General features: G+C 33.4%; 2 protein-coding genes across 2 annotated transcripts; both read left to right on the top strand.

Annotated features, from left to right (window-relative positions):
• Nucleotides 1–9,731: 9,731 nt before the first annotated feature.
• LOC132728344 (heavy metal-binding protein HIP-like) lies at nucleotides 9,732–11,533 on the top strand. Its single transcript, XM_060714003.1, has 3 exons — nucleotides 9,732–9,961; nucleotides 10,198–10,350; nucleotides 11,057–11,533. Exons 1-3 carry the CDS (start codon nucleotides 9,829–9,831, stop codon nucleotides 11,482–11,484), a joined length of 714 nt encoding a protein of 237 aa, XP_060569986.1. The 5' UTR covers nucleotides 9,732–9,828; the 3' UTR covers nucleotides 11,485–11,533.
• Nucleotides 11,534–12,298: 765 nt separating this feature from the next.
• Nucleotides 12,299–14,778, top strand: LOC132728343 (fibropellin-1-like). The gene is made up of 4 exons (XM_060714001.1): nucleotides 12,299–12,456; nucleotides 12,665–13,336; nucleotides 13,725–13,901; nucleotides 14,592–14,778. The coding sequence occupies exons 1-4, from the start codon at nucleotides 12,393–12,395 to the stop codon at nucleotides 14,717–14,719; spliced, it is 1,041 nt and encodes a 346-aa protein (XP_060569984.1). The 5' UTR covers nucleotides 12,299–12,392; the 3' UTR covers nucleotides 14,720–14,778.
• Nucleotides 14,779–15,319: the final 541 nt, after the last annotated feature.

Raw genomic sequence — 15,319 nt, 5'->3', positions numbered from 1 at the left:
CTGTGTGTTTTATTAAAACAACTAAACCATGTGTAATCTGATTATCTCATGACAGTATACTTTGTGTCGTTAATGGTTAGTATTAGAAAATTGTAATTCTGAAACTTCAATTAACTGAGAATGTTTGAATGAAGTACACAAAATCACAAATACTATCTCTTGTGCAACAGTGATAAAAACACCAGCTAAACAATGTTGATAAAATGAAGCACAAAATGAAGCACCTTTCGAAATTTTATCTTTTTGTAATTTACAGGACATACAAAGGAAACAACGTATAAAGGAAGTCATAGACAACATTAAAAATAGAAAGGCAAAGAAGAAAAAACAGCCCCCAACTACTAGTTCGCTGCTCCAAGAAATGGAACACTGTTTTTTTCTACTTCAATTCTTTATTGCTAAATAAAAGATCTTTTTGAAATCAATATTATAATAAATACTGCTTTTTTTCTACTTTAATTGTTTATTGTTAATAAAAGTTCTTTTTTTAAATCAATATTATAATAAATACTAACATTTTTAAAAAGATATTGTCATGTTGTGCTTTTAGAACACAATTGCGTTTATCGTCATTGATTTTATATCCTGTAATTTATAGCTCGACTATTCGAAGAATATTATAAGGAGAGCTTTCACCTCATCCGGGCGTCGGCGTTAGTTTAATGTTCTGTCCAATTTTTCATACCACATCTATTATGTTCCAAGACCCTTAAGATATCGCTTTGAAATTTTGCAGACTTGTTAACCACCATGATCCGAACCCTTAGACATGGGTAGATAACTCTGTCAAGCATTTTGTTAAAACTGACTGCCTTGTCGACTAAGATGGTTTTCATTTTACTACCAAGAACTAAAAATAGTCGAGTGTGCTGCCCATGACGCTCTTATTGTAGTTTTTAATTCGCGTGAGCTTAAGAAGAAGCTTTGCTGAGAATGATATTGTTGTCATCCATCATGTCTACAGGAAAATATAATAAAAAGAACCACTTTCCGTGTGCTGGTGTCTCGTATCCAAAGCTGTGCTATGTCAATCTTAAATTTGCTAGAGTAAAGTAGGACTGGTGGAATAAGAACAAAAACGCGTAGTTTTGGTGCATGACCTTGCCCTACACGGGCGCTTTATACTAGGGCTAGAAAAAGTCTAGTTGTTTAATCCATTTTGAGGGCTTATTGCGAAACGGTTGTAACTTAAACTAGATAAAGAAGGAGATACAACTGTTTTGCACCAAGCCCTCGAATTATATTTTTAGTTGCATTTTATGATACACGTACAGCTTCATGGCGGTTGAATATCTGTTCCTATGCCAATCCCTAAACCATATATTAATTCCATGCATTTGTAATAGAGGTCGATAAGTAAAAAGTCAAGACCACAAGTGTTTGAAGTCACTACTCACAAGTAGGAAGTCAAAAGTCACAAGTAGGAAGATACAAGTAAGAAGTCAAAAGTCACAAATAGGAAGTCTCTAGTCAGAAATATGAAGTCACAAGTCAGACCATTGTGCACGAAGTGTTATTGCAATTATCGCTTAAAACGTCCTTAGCTTTACAAATGCGTCATCCTGGAAGTTCTTGAACCTATAACTACCTATTCGCCCTAATAAGAATCAATGCTTCTATAAGCGCCCATCCCTTCTTTTCCATTTGTAAGTGTTTAAGCGCCCAGGATAAATTGTCTTAAAAGAAAAAAAATCAATTGACCACAATCGACATTTTAAATTTTTATGCATGTCCGCGGGCCTAGAAAATTTCACTGTACGAGGAAAGACTGTGAATATTCACATTTCAAACCCATTGTAGTGATTTGTCAGTAAACAGGACCACTTTAAATACGATATATCAACATAATTTGCATAGCTGTGACTCTTACATATTGTACACTTTTGTAAGACCTGACTCCTAATAAGCGCCCACCTTTCACAATTTTCTAAGCGCCCTGGGCGATTACTAGGAAGAATACGGTAGTACTGGCTAGATATCCTGTGCAAGTTTCGTACTACGGCGTTTGGTCTACAAAGATGAACGTTAGGTAGTGAATTTATTCAATAGCCAGATTCTAATTAACTGAAAGTTAAGTATATAGGCCCTATAAGTCTGCACACCTGCACAGACTAATTCGGTCTACACTTGGTGGTCACTCGTCCGTAGTTTTTCTTGACTGAAACGTTAACGGTTACAAACAGACCTTTGTGAGCCATGATGTATTTGAACGTAGAAATAACATTTGACTTCCGTGACATTCGTTTGTTATAATTGACTGTCAAACATAAGAATAAACATATGCCACTTACGTTATGAACTATAAAATATATTATACTATAGTTTACAACATCATTACGATCATCATCCTTAATATAGTTATCATCATCGTCATGATTATAATTATTATCATCGAAATCAACTTCTGCTTATCATCAACAACATAATTATTTAAATTATAAAGTCGACCTTCATCATGAGAAGTAGCATCATGACAATCATCATTGCAATCAACATACTTATAATGATAATCATGATGATGTAGATGATGATGATGATAATGATGGATCGTGTTGATCATTTGTTCTCTCACAAAACAACTTTATGGCTTAAAAAGACTTCAGTCTTCATACGACTTTGCCACTAAATCATTCAACTCCCGGAACAAATTCAATGCTGAATCGGCATCTACTGGCATTTGGAGGTCGGGCTTTAACAGATAAGCAAATTCGCTGAATTCGACAAACTTTCTCTTTGGAACTAAATACATGTCTTTACAACAGGTCACATCACGTTTGTCCACCACCGTACCATAATCAAGCGCGTCAAACGTTTCAGGTAAAAATTACATAATGTCAGGTTTTCCGTAATGTGCGTCGGAATTGTGCTATGGTCTAATTTCATGTACATTCCACTGTTGAGCAATTCTATCCAGGTGTGTTTTTATTAGGTTCATTAAACAAAATAATTTCAAATTTTCAATATGTATCTGGTCGAGTTCATTGAAACGACCAGAATCTCGCAAAAACCACCACTGTATTCCTTGTTGACGTAGCGTTCCCCACCATCTTTCAATGCGCTGATTAGAAGTACTTCTTCCAACAATAACGCTGCGACTACCAGCAAAGTGGTAGGTTGGTTTCTATTCCAGCATCGCAACAAGTATGCGAGGTGTTTTTTTCAATGCGCTTCTATGCATCAAAATAATATATCGCAATCAGTTTTGGATCCTTGTTAGTGTCAGAAACCTATAACCAGATAACTTTCCTGCTAAAACCATCTACCGCTCCGAGTATACCAAAACCGAATGGTTTCAACGTATCATAACCATCTAAATGCCAAATATTGTTTGGCCCTTTTGCACAATAGAAACGTCTTTTAAGTCGATGTGCTTTTCTCATTTCAACACCATTTGGATCTATTGCCTTCATTATGTCTATAACATCTTTATGGCTTACATCCATCACTATGATTCACTTTCAGCCGGCGCCATAACGTCCGATAACCGACAGACTGTCCACTATAATGCATTTCCGTGCCAATTACACGAACAACGTTTTTCAACTGCGATTGCAAATGTACACCTCGACATTTCAGGTTCAACTTCTTCAATTAAGATTCTTTTCAGCTGACGCAGTGGCAACAAAATACCATGCTTAAGTAGCAAAAATCCAAGAATTTCACTGTATTTCACACGAATTTCATATTTTGGCACAACACAGCCATCTTCGCTCATTACTCACGTGCTCTCTTAAAGTGTGGTTTAATTAATTAATTTCACAACTAAGAAGTAATAAGTCTTGAGTTAAAAGTCAAAACTCCCAAGTCAAAAGTCATAACTCCCAAGTCAAAAGTCATTAAGTAAGAAGTCAAAAGGGCCCTCCAGTGCTTCCATACATTATGCCTCCGAAACAAATAATTTTTTACTTTTTAGAGAGTGAAAACATGAATTTTATAATGTTAAAATAATGGTTTTAGTGCATGTTAGATGTTTGTTACCGAAAGAAAGTAACCTTAGAAGTGAAATAGTTTGTAAAAAATGCTTAATATAAACAAAGTAGTATCTTTACTGCCATACAAAATACTAAATCTCTATAAATGTACTAATTGCAATAAATTGACAGAAGAATTGATGGCTCAGGGTAAATGTGAATGGCCAATGAGTAACGTTTTAGAAACTATAAAAGTACACTATAAACAGCTTTTGAAAAAAGAAAATAATTTCATTTCTGGGACATAATAGGTCTTTTATTTTAATATTTATGTCTCAAAGCTTGAAAATTCGCTAAAAACTCATATTTCTTGATTTTTTGTTTGTTTTATATTCTATTTGATGTTTGATATTTATTTGTTTATTTTTTATTACTAGTTGTTTTCAATAATAATAATAATAAGAATAATAAGAATAATAATAATAATGATTATGATTATAAAAATAACATTCTTATTATTTTTATTATTTGTATTATTGTTATTACTATCATCGTCATCATCATTTTATTCAGTTTGTAAATGTCATTAATAATTTTAAATAGTTGCTAACTTTTCACCAATTCATTAATTTATCAGCTGATTGAAAAGTGTTTTACTCTTTTTGTAAAAATAAGAACAATAACAAAAGTATATATTGGTTATTTTCTTGAAAGTCCAATAGTCTGGGGAACCTTTTGGGGATTTTTCACAGTAGATCTATTACTATTTTCCTTACAATTCAAGTATAATAGGTATTGTACCATAGCGCGATAATGCTTTGCACAATTTCGTGGATACTTATACACCTGAGTAGTTTTATTCAATATCTTTTCAAACACGAGCCTTCAGCTAAATATAGTTTTAAGTTAATCGAAAATTTTAAAGAGCAAGTCGTTGACAACTGCTGTAAAAAGGGTTGGAAATATAATTGAGAATTTTGAAGAAATTAAAGTTTAAAAAAAAAATCGCGTTCGCACAAAACAAGTTCTTTGGCAAAGCGGATTGTTTACTGAATTGGTAGAAAGCATGAACGAGTAGTTGTAAAAGGAGCATGAGCACAAAGAAGGTCTTGCATATACTTCCCTGATATGGTAAAATCGTACAGGGACAAAAGTGTCGGTATTATCGAGGTGTTATACTAAAATGTTAAAAGAAAATCATAAAAAACGGCACCCTGAGTCCGGATTAAATCATGTTTTTCTAATTTCTTGTCAATGTTCCCATCATCTACATCTTATCTTGTGAAGCAATTTTTAAAGTCGCAGAAGGTCACCGTCTTGCCACACCTACCATACCCTCCAGATATAGCCCCATGCGATTTCCCAAAACTTGAAAAGATCTAATTTTAAATCCTGAAATACCCTTGGATCAGTCATCAGTAAGTGCCTACGAAGTCTCCCTAAATCAGCGTACCGTGACGCATTACAAATTTCAAACTGCGGATAATATTTTGAAGGGATGTAATGTTCATTTGGCTATTTGAGTAGAACGCTTTCAGATATCGAACAAAACAAATTACACATCGAATAACCCACATATAATTATGTGTTTGTTCAGGCATTACTTAAAACAAATGGTTGGCATCGACTTTTTTTGTTATTATTTTTGTTGATTCCTTTTTATTTGATTTTGATTTTAACATAAGCACGAGTTAGCCTATATACCAGGATGTAAGATTTGGATGCCTGTGTTGCTAAGAAGTTTATTCATTTCCTTGTTGTGGTTCGTGGTGTAAGATCACTTTCTGGTCAGGTTATTTAAGGCTAACATCCGTCGCCTACATCTATATTCAGAGAAGTATGCGTCATTTCATTAAGGTAACGAGACTACATTGTATAATCATTATGTAACAGAAATACATGTTGATAAAATTACCCATCTATTTCCCGTGAAGATAAACTAAACTTTCCCGTTACATGCGTTTCATCTAGATGGATTAAAATTGCAGCATAGCTTAGAGTAATGGCATACCAGACAAGTACAAAGTAGAAACTAGGTAAACAAATTTGACACGACGATCTATCGAGTAAAGAAAAGAATAGTACATTCACACTGGATTCGGGAAATGAATATCAAATAGAAGCTAAAAGTTATTTGATATAAGTATAACATTTTTTTTTCGCTTTTAACGTAGATGTAAATGAACAAGTATACAATAATATCAAATTTAAAAATGAATTATATAGAAAAATATACCTTTAGAGATATAGTATTAATCAAACTTGATGTTTGAAAATACTGATATTACTATACAATATCTTTACAAAAATATAGATCAGCCCTCTTTGAGATACGGTGCATTTTTTTAATCAAGGGGCAAAATTAAAATAACCAGTTATAATGTATGCAGCTTCCTAAACATAGTCCATGTATTGCCTTGTTCAAATTTGACTTGTTCAGTAAGAATTTCATCATAGATCTCAATACATTTCTTCTTCAGTAAAAGTATTTTACCAAAAGATGAAGATATATCTAAGAATATCTTTAACGCAAAAATATATTATCTTTGTACATAAGATATCATCTCAAAATTAAACGAAATGAAGATTAAAAAAAACGAGCGCTACAAAACGCAACATAACAAACAGGAAGAAGATAAGCATAACAATTTACATGAGGATACGTTCAAAACTAAGGTACCAAGTAAAAACAAAATTATTAGAAAATGAATTAAAGGCACATTATGTTTGAGAAACGAATAATTATTTACTCGTGTAAAAAATGGCAAAAAGTGTTTTAATGGTTTAAAAACATGTTAGATGTATATCACCTGATAAAAGTAGTACTGAAAGTTAAACTGTTGGGCAGCAAAATGTGAACAAGGTAGTATTTTTACTTCCATACAAAATACTAAATCACTCTAACTGTACATATTGCAAAAAAACAACAACAGAAGAAAAAGATGGCTCAGGTTATAGGCAAATAAGTAACTTTTTGTAAAATTAAACCGTACATGAAAAAAAGCTTTTTAAAAAAGATAAAAAAAAACAATTCTGCCTAAAAATGCTTTCTTTATAATGTTCAACCCTAAAACAAATAGTGTTCCTCATATTTAACATAACATAAAGATAGTGATAAATATCTGGGAAAAAGTGATCCCCCGGAAGCATTAAAAGCAGCAAAATTTCATTAAAATTGCAGACCCGGTTTGATTAAGTCTGTACATGAGGGATAATGAAAAAGTGCAGCATCCCTCACGCCCCCAAGTACCGACTTGAGCGCCACTCAATTCTCAACACTTAAAAGTGCTGGACTCAATGATCCCGAAGGACCAGAAAATTATAACACTGATGTGAAGTACGGGGCAACGTTGTATGGCTGCCACACAGCACTTGACACCTGTTTTGATGTATAAATATCTGGAAGAAAGTGATCACTCGGAAGCATTTAAAACTTTGATGATTATGATGATGATGAGGAGGAGGATGGTGATGGCGGTGTCGTTGATGTTGGTTGTTGGGATTATTTCAGCTAGGCAAAGCCTCACCAATAGAGCTGCCATACAAACGGGGTCGGTTACCTTTATGCGGTGATTTAAAACGCATTAACAGAGCGACCAAGTTAAATGCGCTAACGGTTTACGAATTTGACGAAAAATGGTATACGTTTTGTATATTCGGCGCTTTTGTTTGTTTGTTTTTGTTTTTTTTTCTTCTTTTTTCCGCCTTTCTTGTTTTGTTGTTTTTTTGTGTTGTTTTTTGTTGCTGTTTTTGTTGTTGTTGTTGTTGTTTGTTTTTTTTGTCACATAAAGGAGATCATCTTCAATTATTCATAATAAATGTGTCACAGGGTGAGAAAAATGTGCAGCCTGACCGGGACTCGAACCCGGGACCCTCGGAATCCCGTACCGCGGCTCTACCGACTGAGCTCTCCGGCCGCTTACGCATCTTCTCCCCCTATATAGTGAACAGTTCTGAACCGTGACATACTCCCCTGCTATATTGAAATTTGTCCTCGAATTTCACAGAGTTACAGAGCAATGTGAATTAAACTCTGAGCTATATTCAGTCACGGTCCCACGTTGGGCGCCAAATGTCACAGGGTGAGAAAAATGTGCAGCCTGACCGGGACTCGAACCCGGGACCCTCGGAATACCGTACCGCGGCTCTACCGACTGAGCTCTCCGGCCGCTTACGCATCTTCTCCCCCTATATAGTGAACAGTTCTGAACCGTGACATATGTAATAAAATATAGTTCTTATATTTCAACATAATCGACGGTGATGATTCTGATGATAACTATCATTATGTTGATGGTTGGAGTGGGGGTGGTGATGACGGTGATAATGATGGTGTTAGTGGTGATGATGAAGTTGTTGGTTTTTTTGTCTTGTTTTGTTTTTCATTTTTCATTTTTTATTTGTTATCAATATTACGATTATTATTATTATTATTATTATTATTATTATTATTATTATTATTATTATTTATTTATTTTTACGGTTTTTTCCCCTAATTATTTTCTATGCATTCTTTTTTGCAATGTCTTTAGTCTTTTGACATCTTAACACAACAAGAAATAAAGACATTTTTTTAATCTTAAATAGGCAATTTAGATAGCAAAAATAGTTTAGGCGTAATAAATTAGAAGGTGTCTACTAGAATACTTTCTTACATTTTCCTTGATACTTGATATATGTGTCTACAAAGTTAATTGATTTCCGTGTATGTGTTGTTTTTATCTAGTGTCTTGTTAAAAATGTCGTTTCATTCGAGGTCTCGAATAAGTGCAAAGTTAGTATACTCAACAAATACATCATCAACAATAAGAATTATTTTTTATTAAGATTACAAACATATTTTAATATGAGCCATTTTTTATTCCTTCAAAGAAATAAAATTTAATTAATAAGTTACATGTCTACTTCAAATCTAAAACAATAATAAATACTTTTATAGAGGTAAAACTCTTATTCGTAACAAAATTTTGAAATCGTGCATTACTTGTATTGTAAACAACTGACTGGTTTAGCCGCCAATATGTTGGGAGAATGTGAAAGGTGAAAAAAGGTATTTTTTATCATTGGCTAGGAAAACCGTGTTAACAAAATTAATCAAATAGGATGTAAAAAGTTAAATAAAGGGGGATAATGCAAAGCCGGTTATTATTTAATGAAACTAAAATTACATCCCTTATCAGTAATCTATTTAAATTAGAAACAAAAAATATCATTTTAAAAGAGGCATGTGAACATACTTCTTAACGGTACAAGCAAGATAATTATGGTCTAATATTGAGCCACAACCTTTTGTTTTTTCTTTTGTCATAAATTTGAATTTATGAAAATAAAGTTACCATTTGTAAAGCACTTTCTTGATGGAAATAACGCCAAGCAAAAATGAAAAACTTGATTTTTCAATATATAATATATTTATTAAATACAATTTTTTATGAAGTTATTTAACCCTAAACATCTATATTCTATAATATGAGAGCAAACATGGACAAGAGAGAGCAATGGTCACAAAATGTAACTCCGACAACACCTAGCCAAACAGAACATACATTGTATCACGTCACTACTTAGTTGGTGATTCGGTTTATATAATAATTTAATTATATACAAATATTTTACTTTAAGCGTAATCGTCAATGCCATGCCCAGAATTTGGAATAAAAAAATGAGTCTCTTTCATATCTCTCTATTACACTTTTCCAAGGTCCCCGATAAGTTGAGAAACTTAGTAATTTTCAGTCAATGTCTAAATATTATACAATACTTACGGCACTTATCCATGTCTTAGTTCAGTAGGTCAAGCTAAATGCCATCTATTAGTGATAAGATAAGCGAAAATAATCCGAATTTCATTTTCTGCAAAGTTTATCCCACCTCCTTTTTTTCTTTACTGTAAACTAATTTCATTGGATTAATTAACATGCTGATTTCGACTTTTGTTGTTGCCGTGTGTTTGCTTAGCTATGGATCGGCAAAGAAAAGAGATAATCTAAATCGTCTGGAATCACATATAGGGATCCTCGAACAGAAATTCAAAGACCTAGAGAAACAAGGTAAATATAATGTTTGCAAAACCCTACATCCAATAATTGAACATAAAAGTTGGAAGTCTAGTCTATAGTGCTAGCGTTAATAAAATCCAAAAGGCTGAAAATTCTTCTTTTGTCATCTTTTGTTTTTCGTTTTATGAATACAAAAATCAATTGACAATCGTATACTTGCACTAGAATGTTTGACATGAAATTAAACGTAATGCGCAGATTAATTACTAACTAAAAATATGTTTCAGTTGCCAAGCAGAATAATGAACTTAGAGACCAGAAAGATTTACTTGCAGAGAAAAGTGAAGAAATCAAATTATTAAAAGAACTTCTTCAGAAAAAGGAGAGCTTCATCGATACTGCCTCTCAAAACATCGGTGCTCTTTTAAACAAAAGTCCAGGTAATAATTATTTGACATGTTTTTATTAAACAGCAAAATGATAGAAATAACAAAATTTATTTCCTTGACTTATAAAATGTACCAGTGAGTTAGCAAATTTGAATCAATTTTTCATAAGTATAAAATGCAAAGGATGTTGCAAAATAATGCCATTTGTGTTTAGTTTCATGAAAATCGTGGCATAAGTCCCTCGAGTCAAAGAATAAATACTGGAGCATTCTTGCTGACAATTCCACTGACCTTAACAGTACAACGAACATTGTTTCACATAACGACGACTTGACACAAAATGTCTGGCAAATAAGTTTGTATAAAAGATAAGTCGCTGCTCGGTATAAAAACCTATAGATATTCAGATCACCGAAGTGTGTGAAGAATAAACTGAAGATAAAATGTCCAAAAGATATATTTGGTAGCTTAATTCAGAAACGGGCATTTGCAGCTTTTTATAATATGCTGCTCGAACAGGCCCTCCTGCAACTTCTTACTTATATTAATATCTTGCTCTTAAAATGGCCTACTGAAATGTGTATTGAAGGCTATAAGCGTTTATTTTCAAGGACAGAGCAAGGACAGATCAAGTTGAGACATTTTATTAAATTTTATTAAAAATAACAACTGACATTATTTTGAAACATCCCTCGTAGTTATATTTATAAATATTTGAAATGAAGTCGTTATAATACCATTATTTTAATGCATTCAGATAAAAGATTCCTTCTCGACGATAGCGTAGCTTTCTTTGCCAGACTGGATGAAACAGAACTGACTGGTGTAGCTTTGAATCAAACCATTGTGTTTGACAAGATTGTTCTAAATGCCGGTAACGCGTTCAACGCTCAAACTGGACAATTTACTGCGCCTGTCGATGGATTTTATTTGTTATCCGTGTCCGTAGCAAGTGATCTAGGTCATAATCATCAACTACAGGTGGCGCTCATGAGAAACAACGACATCATTGCTCGTGCACATGCACATGGGGATTCTGGTCATCTAGATCAGGGCGGAGTGACTATTGTAACTGGACTAGCTGCTGGAGATAAAATCCGTGTTAAGTCAACATATCAAGATGTAACAGACTTTTATGGGAATGGTCTCACAACATTTTCTGGCTTCCAAATAATGTTCAAATAATATTGTAAGAAACAATAAAATAAAAGAAAATTAAATCATTGTTAAAGTATTGCGTCTCTTAATAATTATCACCGGTTCGTTTTAGTCCGTTCGTGCCAGAAGTAATGCACAGAGGGGCGCCAGAAGCATTCCTTCAGAAAAATAATATGGTAAATCTGCATATGATCTTAAGAGTATAGATGGCGACTTTAAATTTCCAGCTATCTTAAACTTCAAATGTCTTTAATTACATCGCTGTACTGTATTAACATGGATATATATTTGCTTTACGTATATGTAATTATTTCTTACAGTCACATTTATTGTTGATTTTGACAAAAAATCTAAATGAATCCTGTATAGATATCTGCATGATATAGATATATTAAGACTCAAGACTCAAGACTCGCTAAGCCCCATACACACTACATGTAATATCGTAATTTCCAAATTTTTACATTTTTTTTATTTTTGGGGTTATGTTACAGTTTACCTATGAGTTTTCGTTGGTCATTTAGCTGAATCAGCTTTTTCCATGTTGGCATAAGTAAAGTAATAATGACTTAGCATTTTATAATTATGATGTTCTCTTCGCGTGTTAAGCATCTATCGACTCGAACATCATATTTTGCCTTCTCTTAAACCCAAAGGAAGAAACCGCGTTCCTATCAGAGTCTTGTACTGCCTTAAAAGAATGGTCTGTATTTTAAATTGCTCATTAGTATTAAAAAGCAGCTGCGCTATTGAGTTTAAGTTATATTGGTCAGTGAACTCTGCTTGAAGATAAGAATAGATATCAAACCAGATACTAATGAAATGTCTTATCTTTCGCTGCTTTAAGTTTACTTATATATGTACAGTTCTCTAAAATTCCGTCACTCTTCATAAAATCTACTTATGTTGTTGTAATTCCAAATATCAAGTGAAATATGTTTACAGCAGTAGCCTTGTTTATTTTTAGCGTGTCTTCATGCATTGCACAGACTCATTACCGTAAGTTTTTGAATTTAATGTTTCACAAATGGAGATTTGCGATTTTATTATAACGTCGAGCTTTCATTTGTCGTCTATAAATAGTTTGTATATATCTCAAATTCTACACATTTTCATTGATTATGAGCAGTTTTGCTGATATTTAGAATCACTTTTCGAAAACACAATTTTTACACAAGAATTATTTTTAAAAAGATCTTTTTTTAAGATTCGTGCGCAGCGATTTACATGTCAAATATACTCAGCACAAGTGGCGAATACACGGTATATAACAGACTCGACCAACCATTCCAAGTGTACTGCGACTTTTACAAAGGCTACGGTTACACTTACATTTCACCTAATACCAGCGTCGCTATCAATATCGATGACCTTTACACTGATTCTACGCACGTGCTAATGCGTGACCTTCGCAAAGATGGCGGACAATATGAAGCCAAAATAGAACAAATCACAGCTTTTCATGCAACACCTCTTTCTATTCAGTATAACGCGCACACCGGATATGCCGCTCCTCAAAATTCTAAAATGACCCCGATGGTGTATGTAGGATTCTTGCCTACAGCTCAAAGTCACCGTGGTCAAAGAGAAGGGTACAAGCTTAATGGAGTTGACCAGACTTATGTTAACTGTGACGGTAATCCCAACAACTATTTCGCTTTCCTGTTCAACCATAATCATATTGCACCGTCTCCCTATCATCCCACAAACTCAGCTATGCAGCATAATTGGGTCGACAGTGCTCACCAGGTTCCACAAGCCAAGAAAATACCGAGCAGTTTCTTCTCTTTCTTTGAAATGCACTTTGGAGGGTGTGGAGCTTACGGAACCCCTCAACATATTCAGCAAGTATCTGGAGCGGCGTTGGGCTTACGATATGGTTAGCTTTAATGTTATATCTGTTACCACCTAGAAAATGATTGTACAGTTTGCCCCAATTTGATTTATGTTCAGATCTATTAGATTTTTTCTTGCATGTAATGCGAAGCGTTACTCTAAGTTTTAACTTAAATGTGTTTCATTGTTATTATTGTTGTTGTTGTTGCATGTATAATTATTTCCCTTAAAACCTAAAATTACCGAAAAGAGATAACTTAATTAGATATTAAAAAGATGGAGTGTTACCCCTTTTCTTGTCTTATTTATTTATCTATTTATTTATTATTTACTTACTTACTTATTTATTTATTTATTTATTTATTTAGGAATAAACAAAATAAATGAACATGAAATGTAATAAATGAGCCTTTGATTGTTTTTGCCTTCAGACATTACATGTAAAGCACCTGAAGATATTACTAATGGTCAAAAGACGGTAACAGGAACAACATTTGGAAGCACGGTGACATACACGTGTAACATAGGATATGACCGGGAATTTGGAGACATGACCAGAACATGTACACAGACAGGAAGATGGTCCGGTCTTACCCCAACCTGTGCCGGTATGTTTAAAAATTGTTGTTGGTGGTGGTAGTGACTGATGATGATGATGATGATGATGATGATAATGATGATGATGGTTTTGTAACGATGATGATGATGATTATCTTGTTGTTGTTGTTGTTGTTGTTGTTGTTGTTGTTGTTGTTGTTGTTGTTGTTGTTGTTGATGATGATGATGATGATGATGATGATGATGATAGTGATGATGATGATGATGATGATGATGTTGATCTTGTTATGGTAGATAATGATGATAACGATCTTGTTGTTGCTGTTGATGATGATGATGTTGATGATGATGATGATGATGATGATGATGATATTGTTATGGTTGGTGTTGATGTTGTTGTTGTTGTTGTTGTTGATGATGATGATGATGATGATGATGATGATGATGATGATGATAATGATGATCTAAAACCATTATTTATTGATTTCCCTCTCTAAAGAAGTCAATATTCAATCGTTTCTGAGGCATAATGTGCCTGTAAAGTTTTATTTTCTATTCCCTACCGTATCAATGTTTTTTTTAATTATAAGGATTGTGTGTGTGTGCGTGCGTGCGTGTGTGTGTGTGTTGGTGTGTGCGCGCGTGCGTGCGTGTGCGTGCATTTAATTGCAAGTATATCTGTATTCTTGAATTATCTATGTATGTATTATGTATCAAGCACATATATTTTCGTTCTTCAGCTTTTCCGTGCTCAAGCCATCCATGTCAAAATGGAGGAATTTGTTTCGAGGACGAAGGGACAACATATATTTGTGAGTGCCCAGAGGGATTCGAGGGTCCGATGTGTGAAACTTCGGCAGGGAAATAAACGAAAAGGCTTTGTCTTTTGCTTGTATAAATTTGAAAATAAAGAACTACGAATTAAGAGTCATTTTAGTATAATTATATGAATATGTTACCGACTTTGTTATCTAGTTGAAAATTATTAAGGTTTTGATCGATCGATCGATTGATCGATTGATTGATTGATTGATTGATAGGTCGATAGATCGATCGGTCGGTAGATCGATTGATTTAGTAATGGATTGATGAACGGATCGATTGATTGATTTTCTAAAATAAAGCAAATTATATGATAATTATCTGATTATTTGTATTAAGGAAAAAGTTGTATAATTCTAATTAAAAAATATGAAATATACTTTGATGGTTCTTATCTATTAAATTCTTCTTTGTGAAAGGTACAGTTCAGCATATTTATCTGAATGGCGTAATGCCTCAAAGGGAAATTACTCATTGCATATTAACGATACTATTTTTACTGCCTTATCTCCCTTTGACAATTAAAGGTCAAATTAAACAAAAATATCGAATAAAAACAAGAATATTAAAGTTGTTAAAGTAAATATCTCCAAGACAATATTCACAATATAACTTCAACATAATAAAAGAAAAAGATCAAGCTTCA

The sequence above is a fragment of the Ruditapes philippinarum genome, unplaced genomic scaffold, assembly GCF_026571515.1.
Source record: "Ruditapes philippinarum isolate M1 unplaced genomic scaffold, ASM2657151v2 ctg1462_1_1_1_1, whole genome shotgun sequence".
NCBI lineage: Eukaryota > Metazoa > Mollusca > Bivalvia > Venerida > Veneridae > Ruditapes > Ruditapes philippinarum.
This window is presented reverse-complemented; position numbering and strand designations above follow the sequence as displayed.

Excerpts from the sequence above, each read along its gene's own strand:
- LOC132728344 (XM_060714003.1), top strand. The coding sequence starts at position 9,829 with ATGCTGATTTCGACTTTTGTTGTTGCCGTGTGTTTGCTTAGCTATGGA. Across the intron at positions 9,962-10,197 it reads CAAAGACCTAGAGAAACAAG|TTGCCAAGCAGAATAATGAA; the intron begins GTAAATATAATG and ends AATATGTTTCAG. Across the intron at positions 10,351-11,056 it reads TCTTTTAAACAAAAGTCCAG|ATAAAAGATTCCTTCTCGAC; the intron begins GTAATAATTATT and ends TAATGCATTCAG.
- LOC132728343 (XM_060714001.1), top strand. The coding sequence starts at position 12,393 with ATGTTTACAGCAGTAGCCTTGTTTATTTTTAGCGTGTCTTCATGCATT. Across the intron at positions 12,457-12,664 it reads CATTGCACAGACTCATTACC|ATTCGTGCGCAGCGATTTAC; the intron begins GTAAGTTTTTGA and ends TCTTTTTTTAAG. Across the intron at positions 13,902-14,591 it reads TCTTACCCCAACCTGTGCCG|CTTTTCCGTGCTCAAGCCAT; the intron begins GTATGTTTAAAA and ends TTCGTTCTTCAG.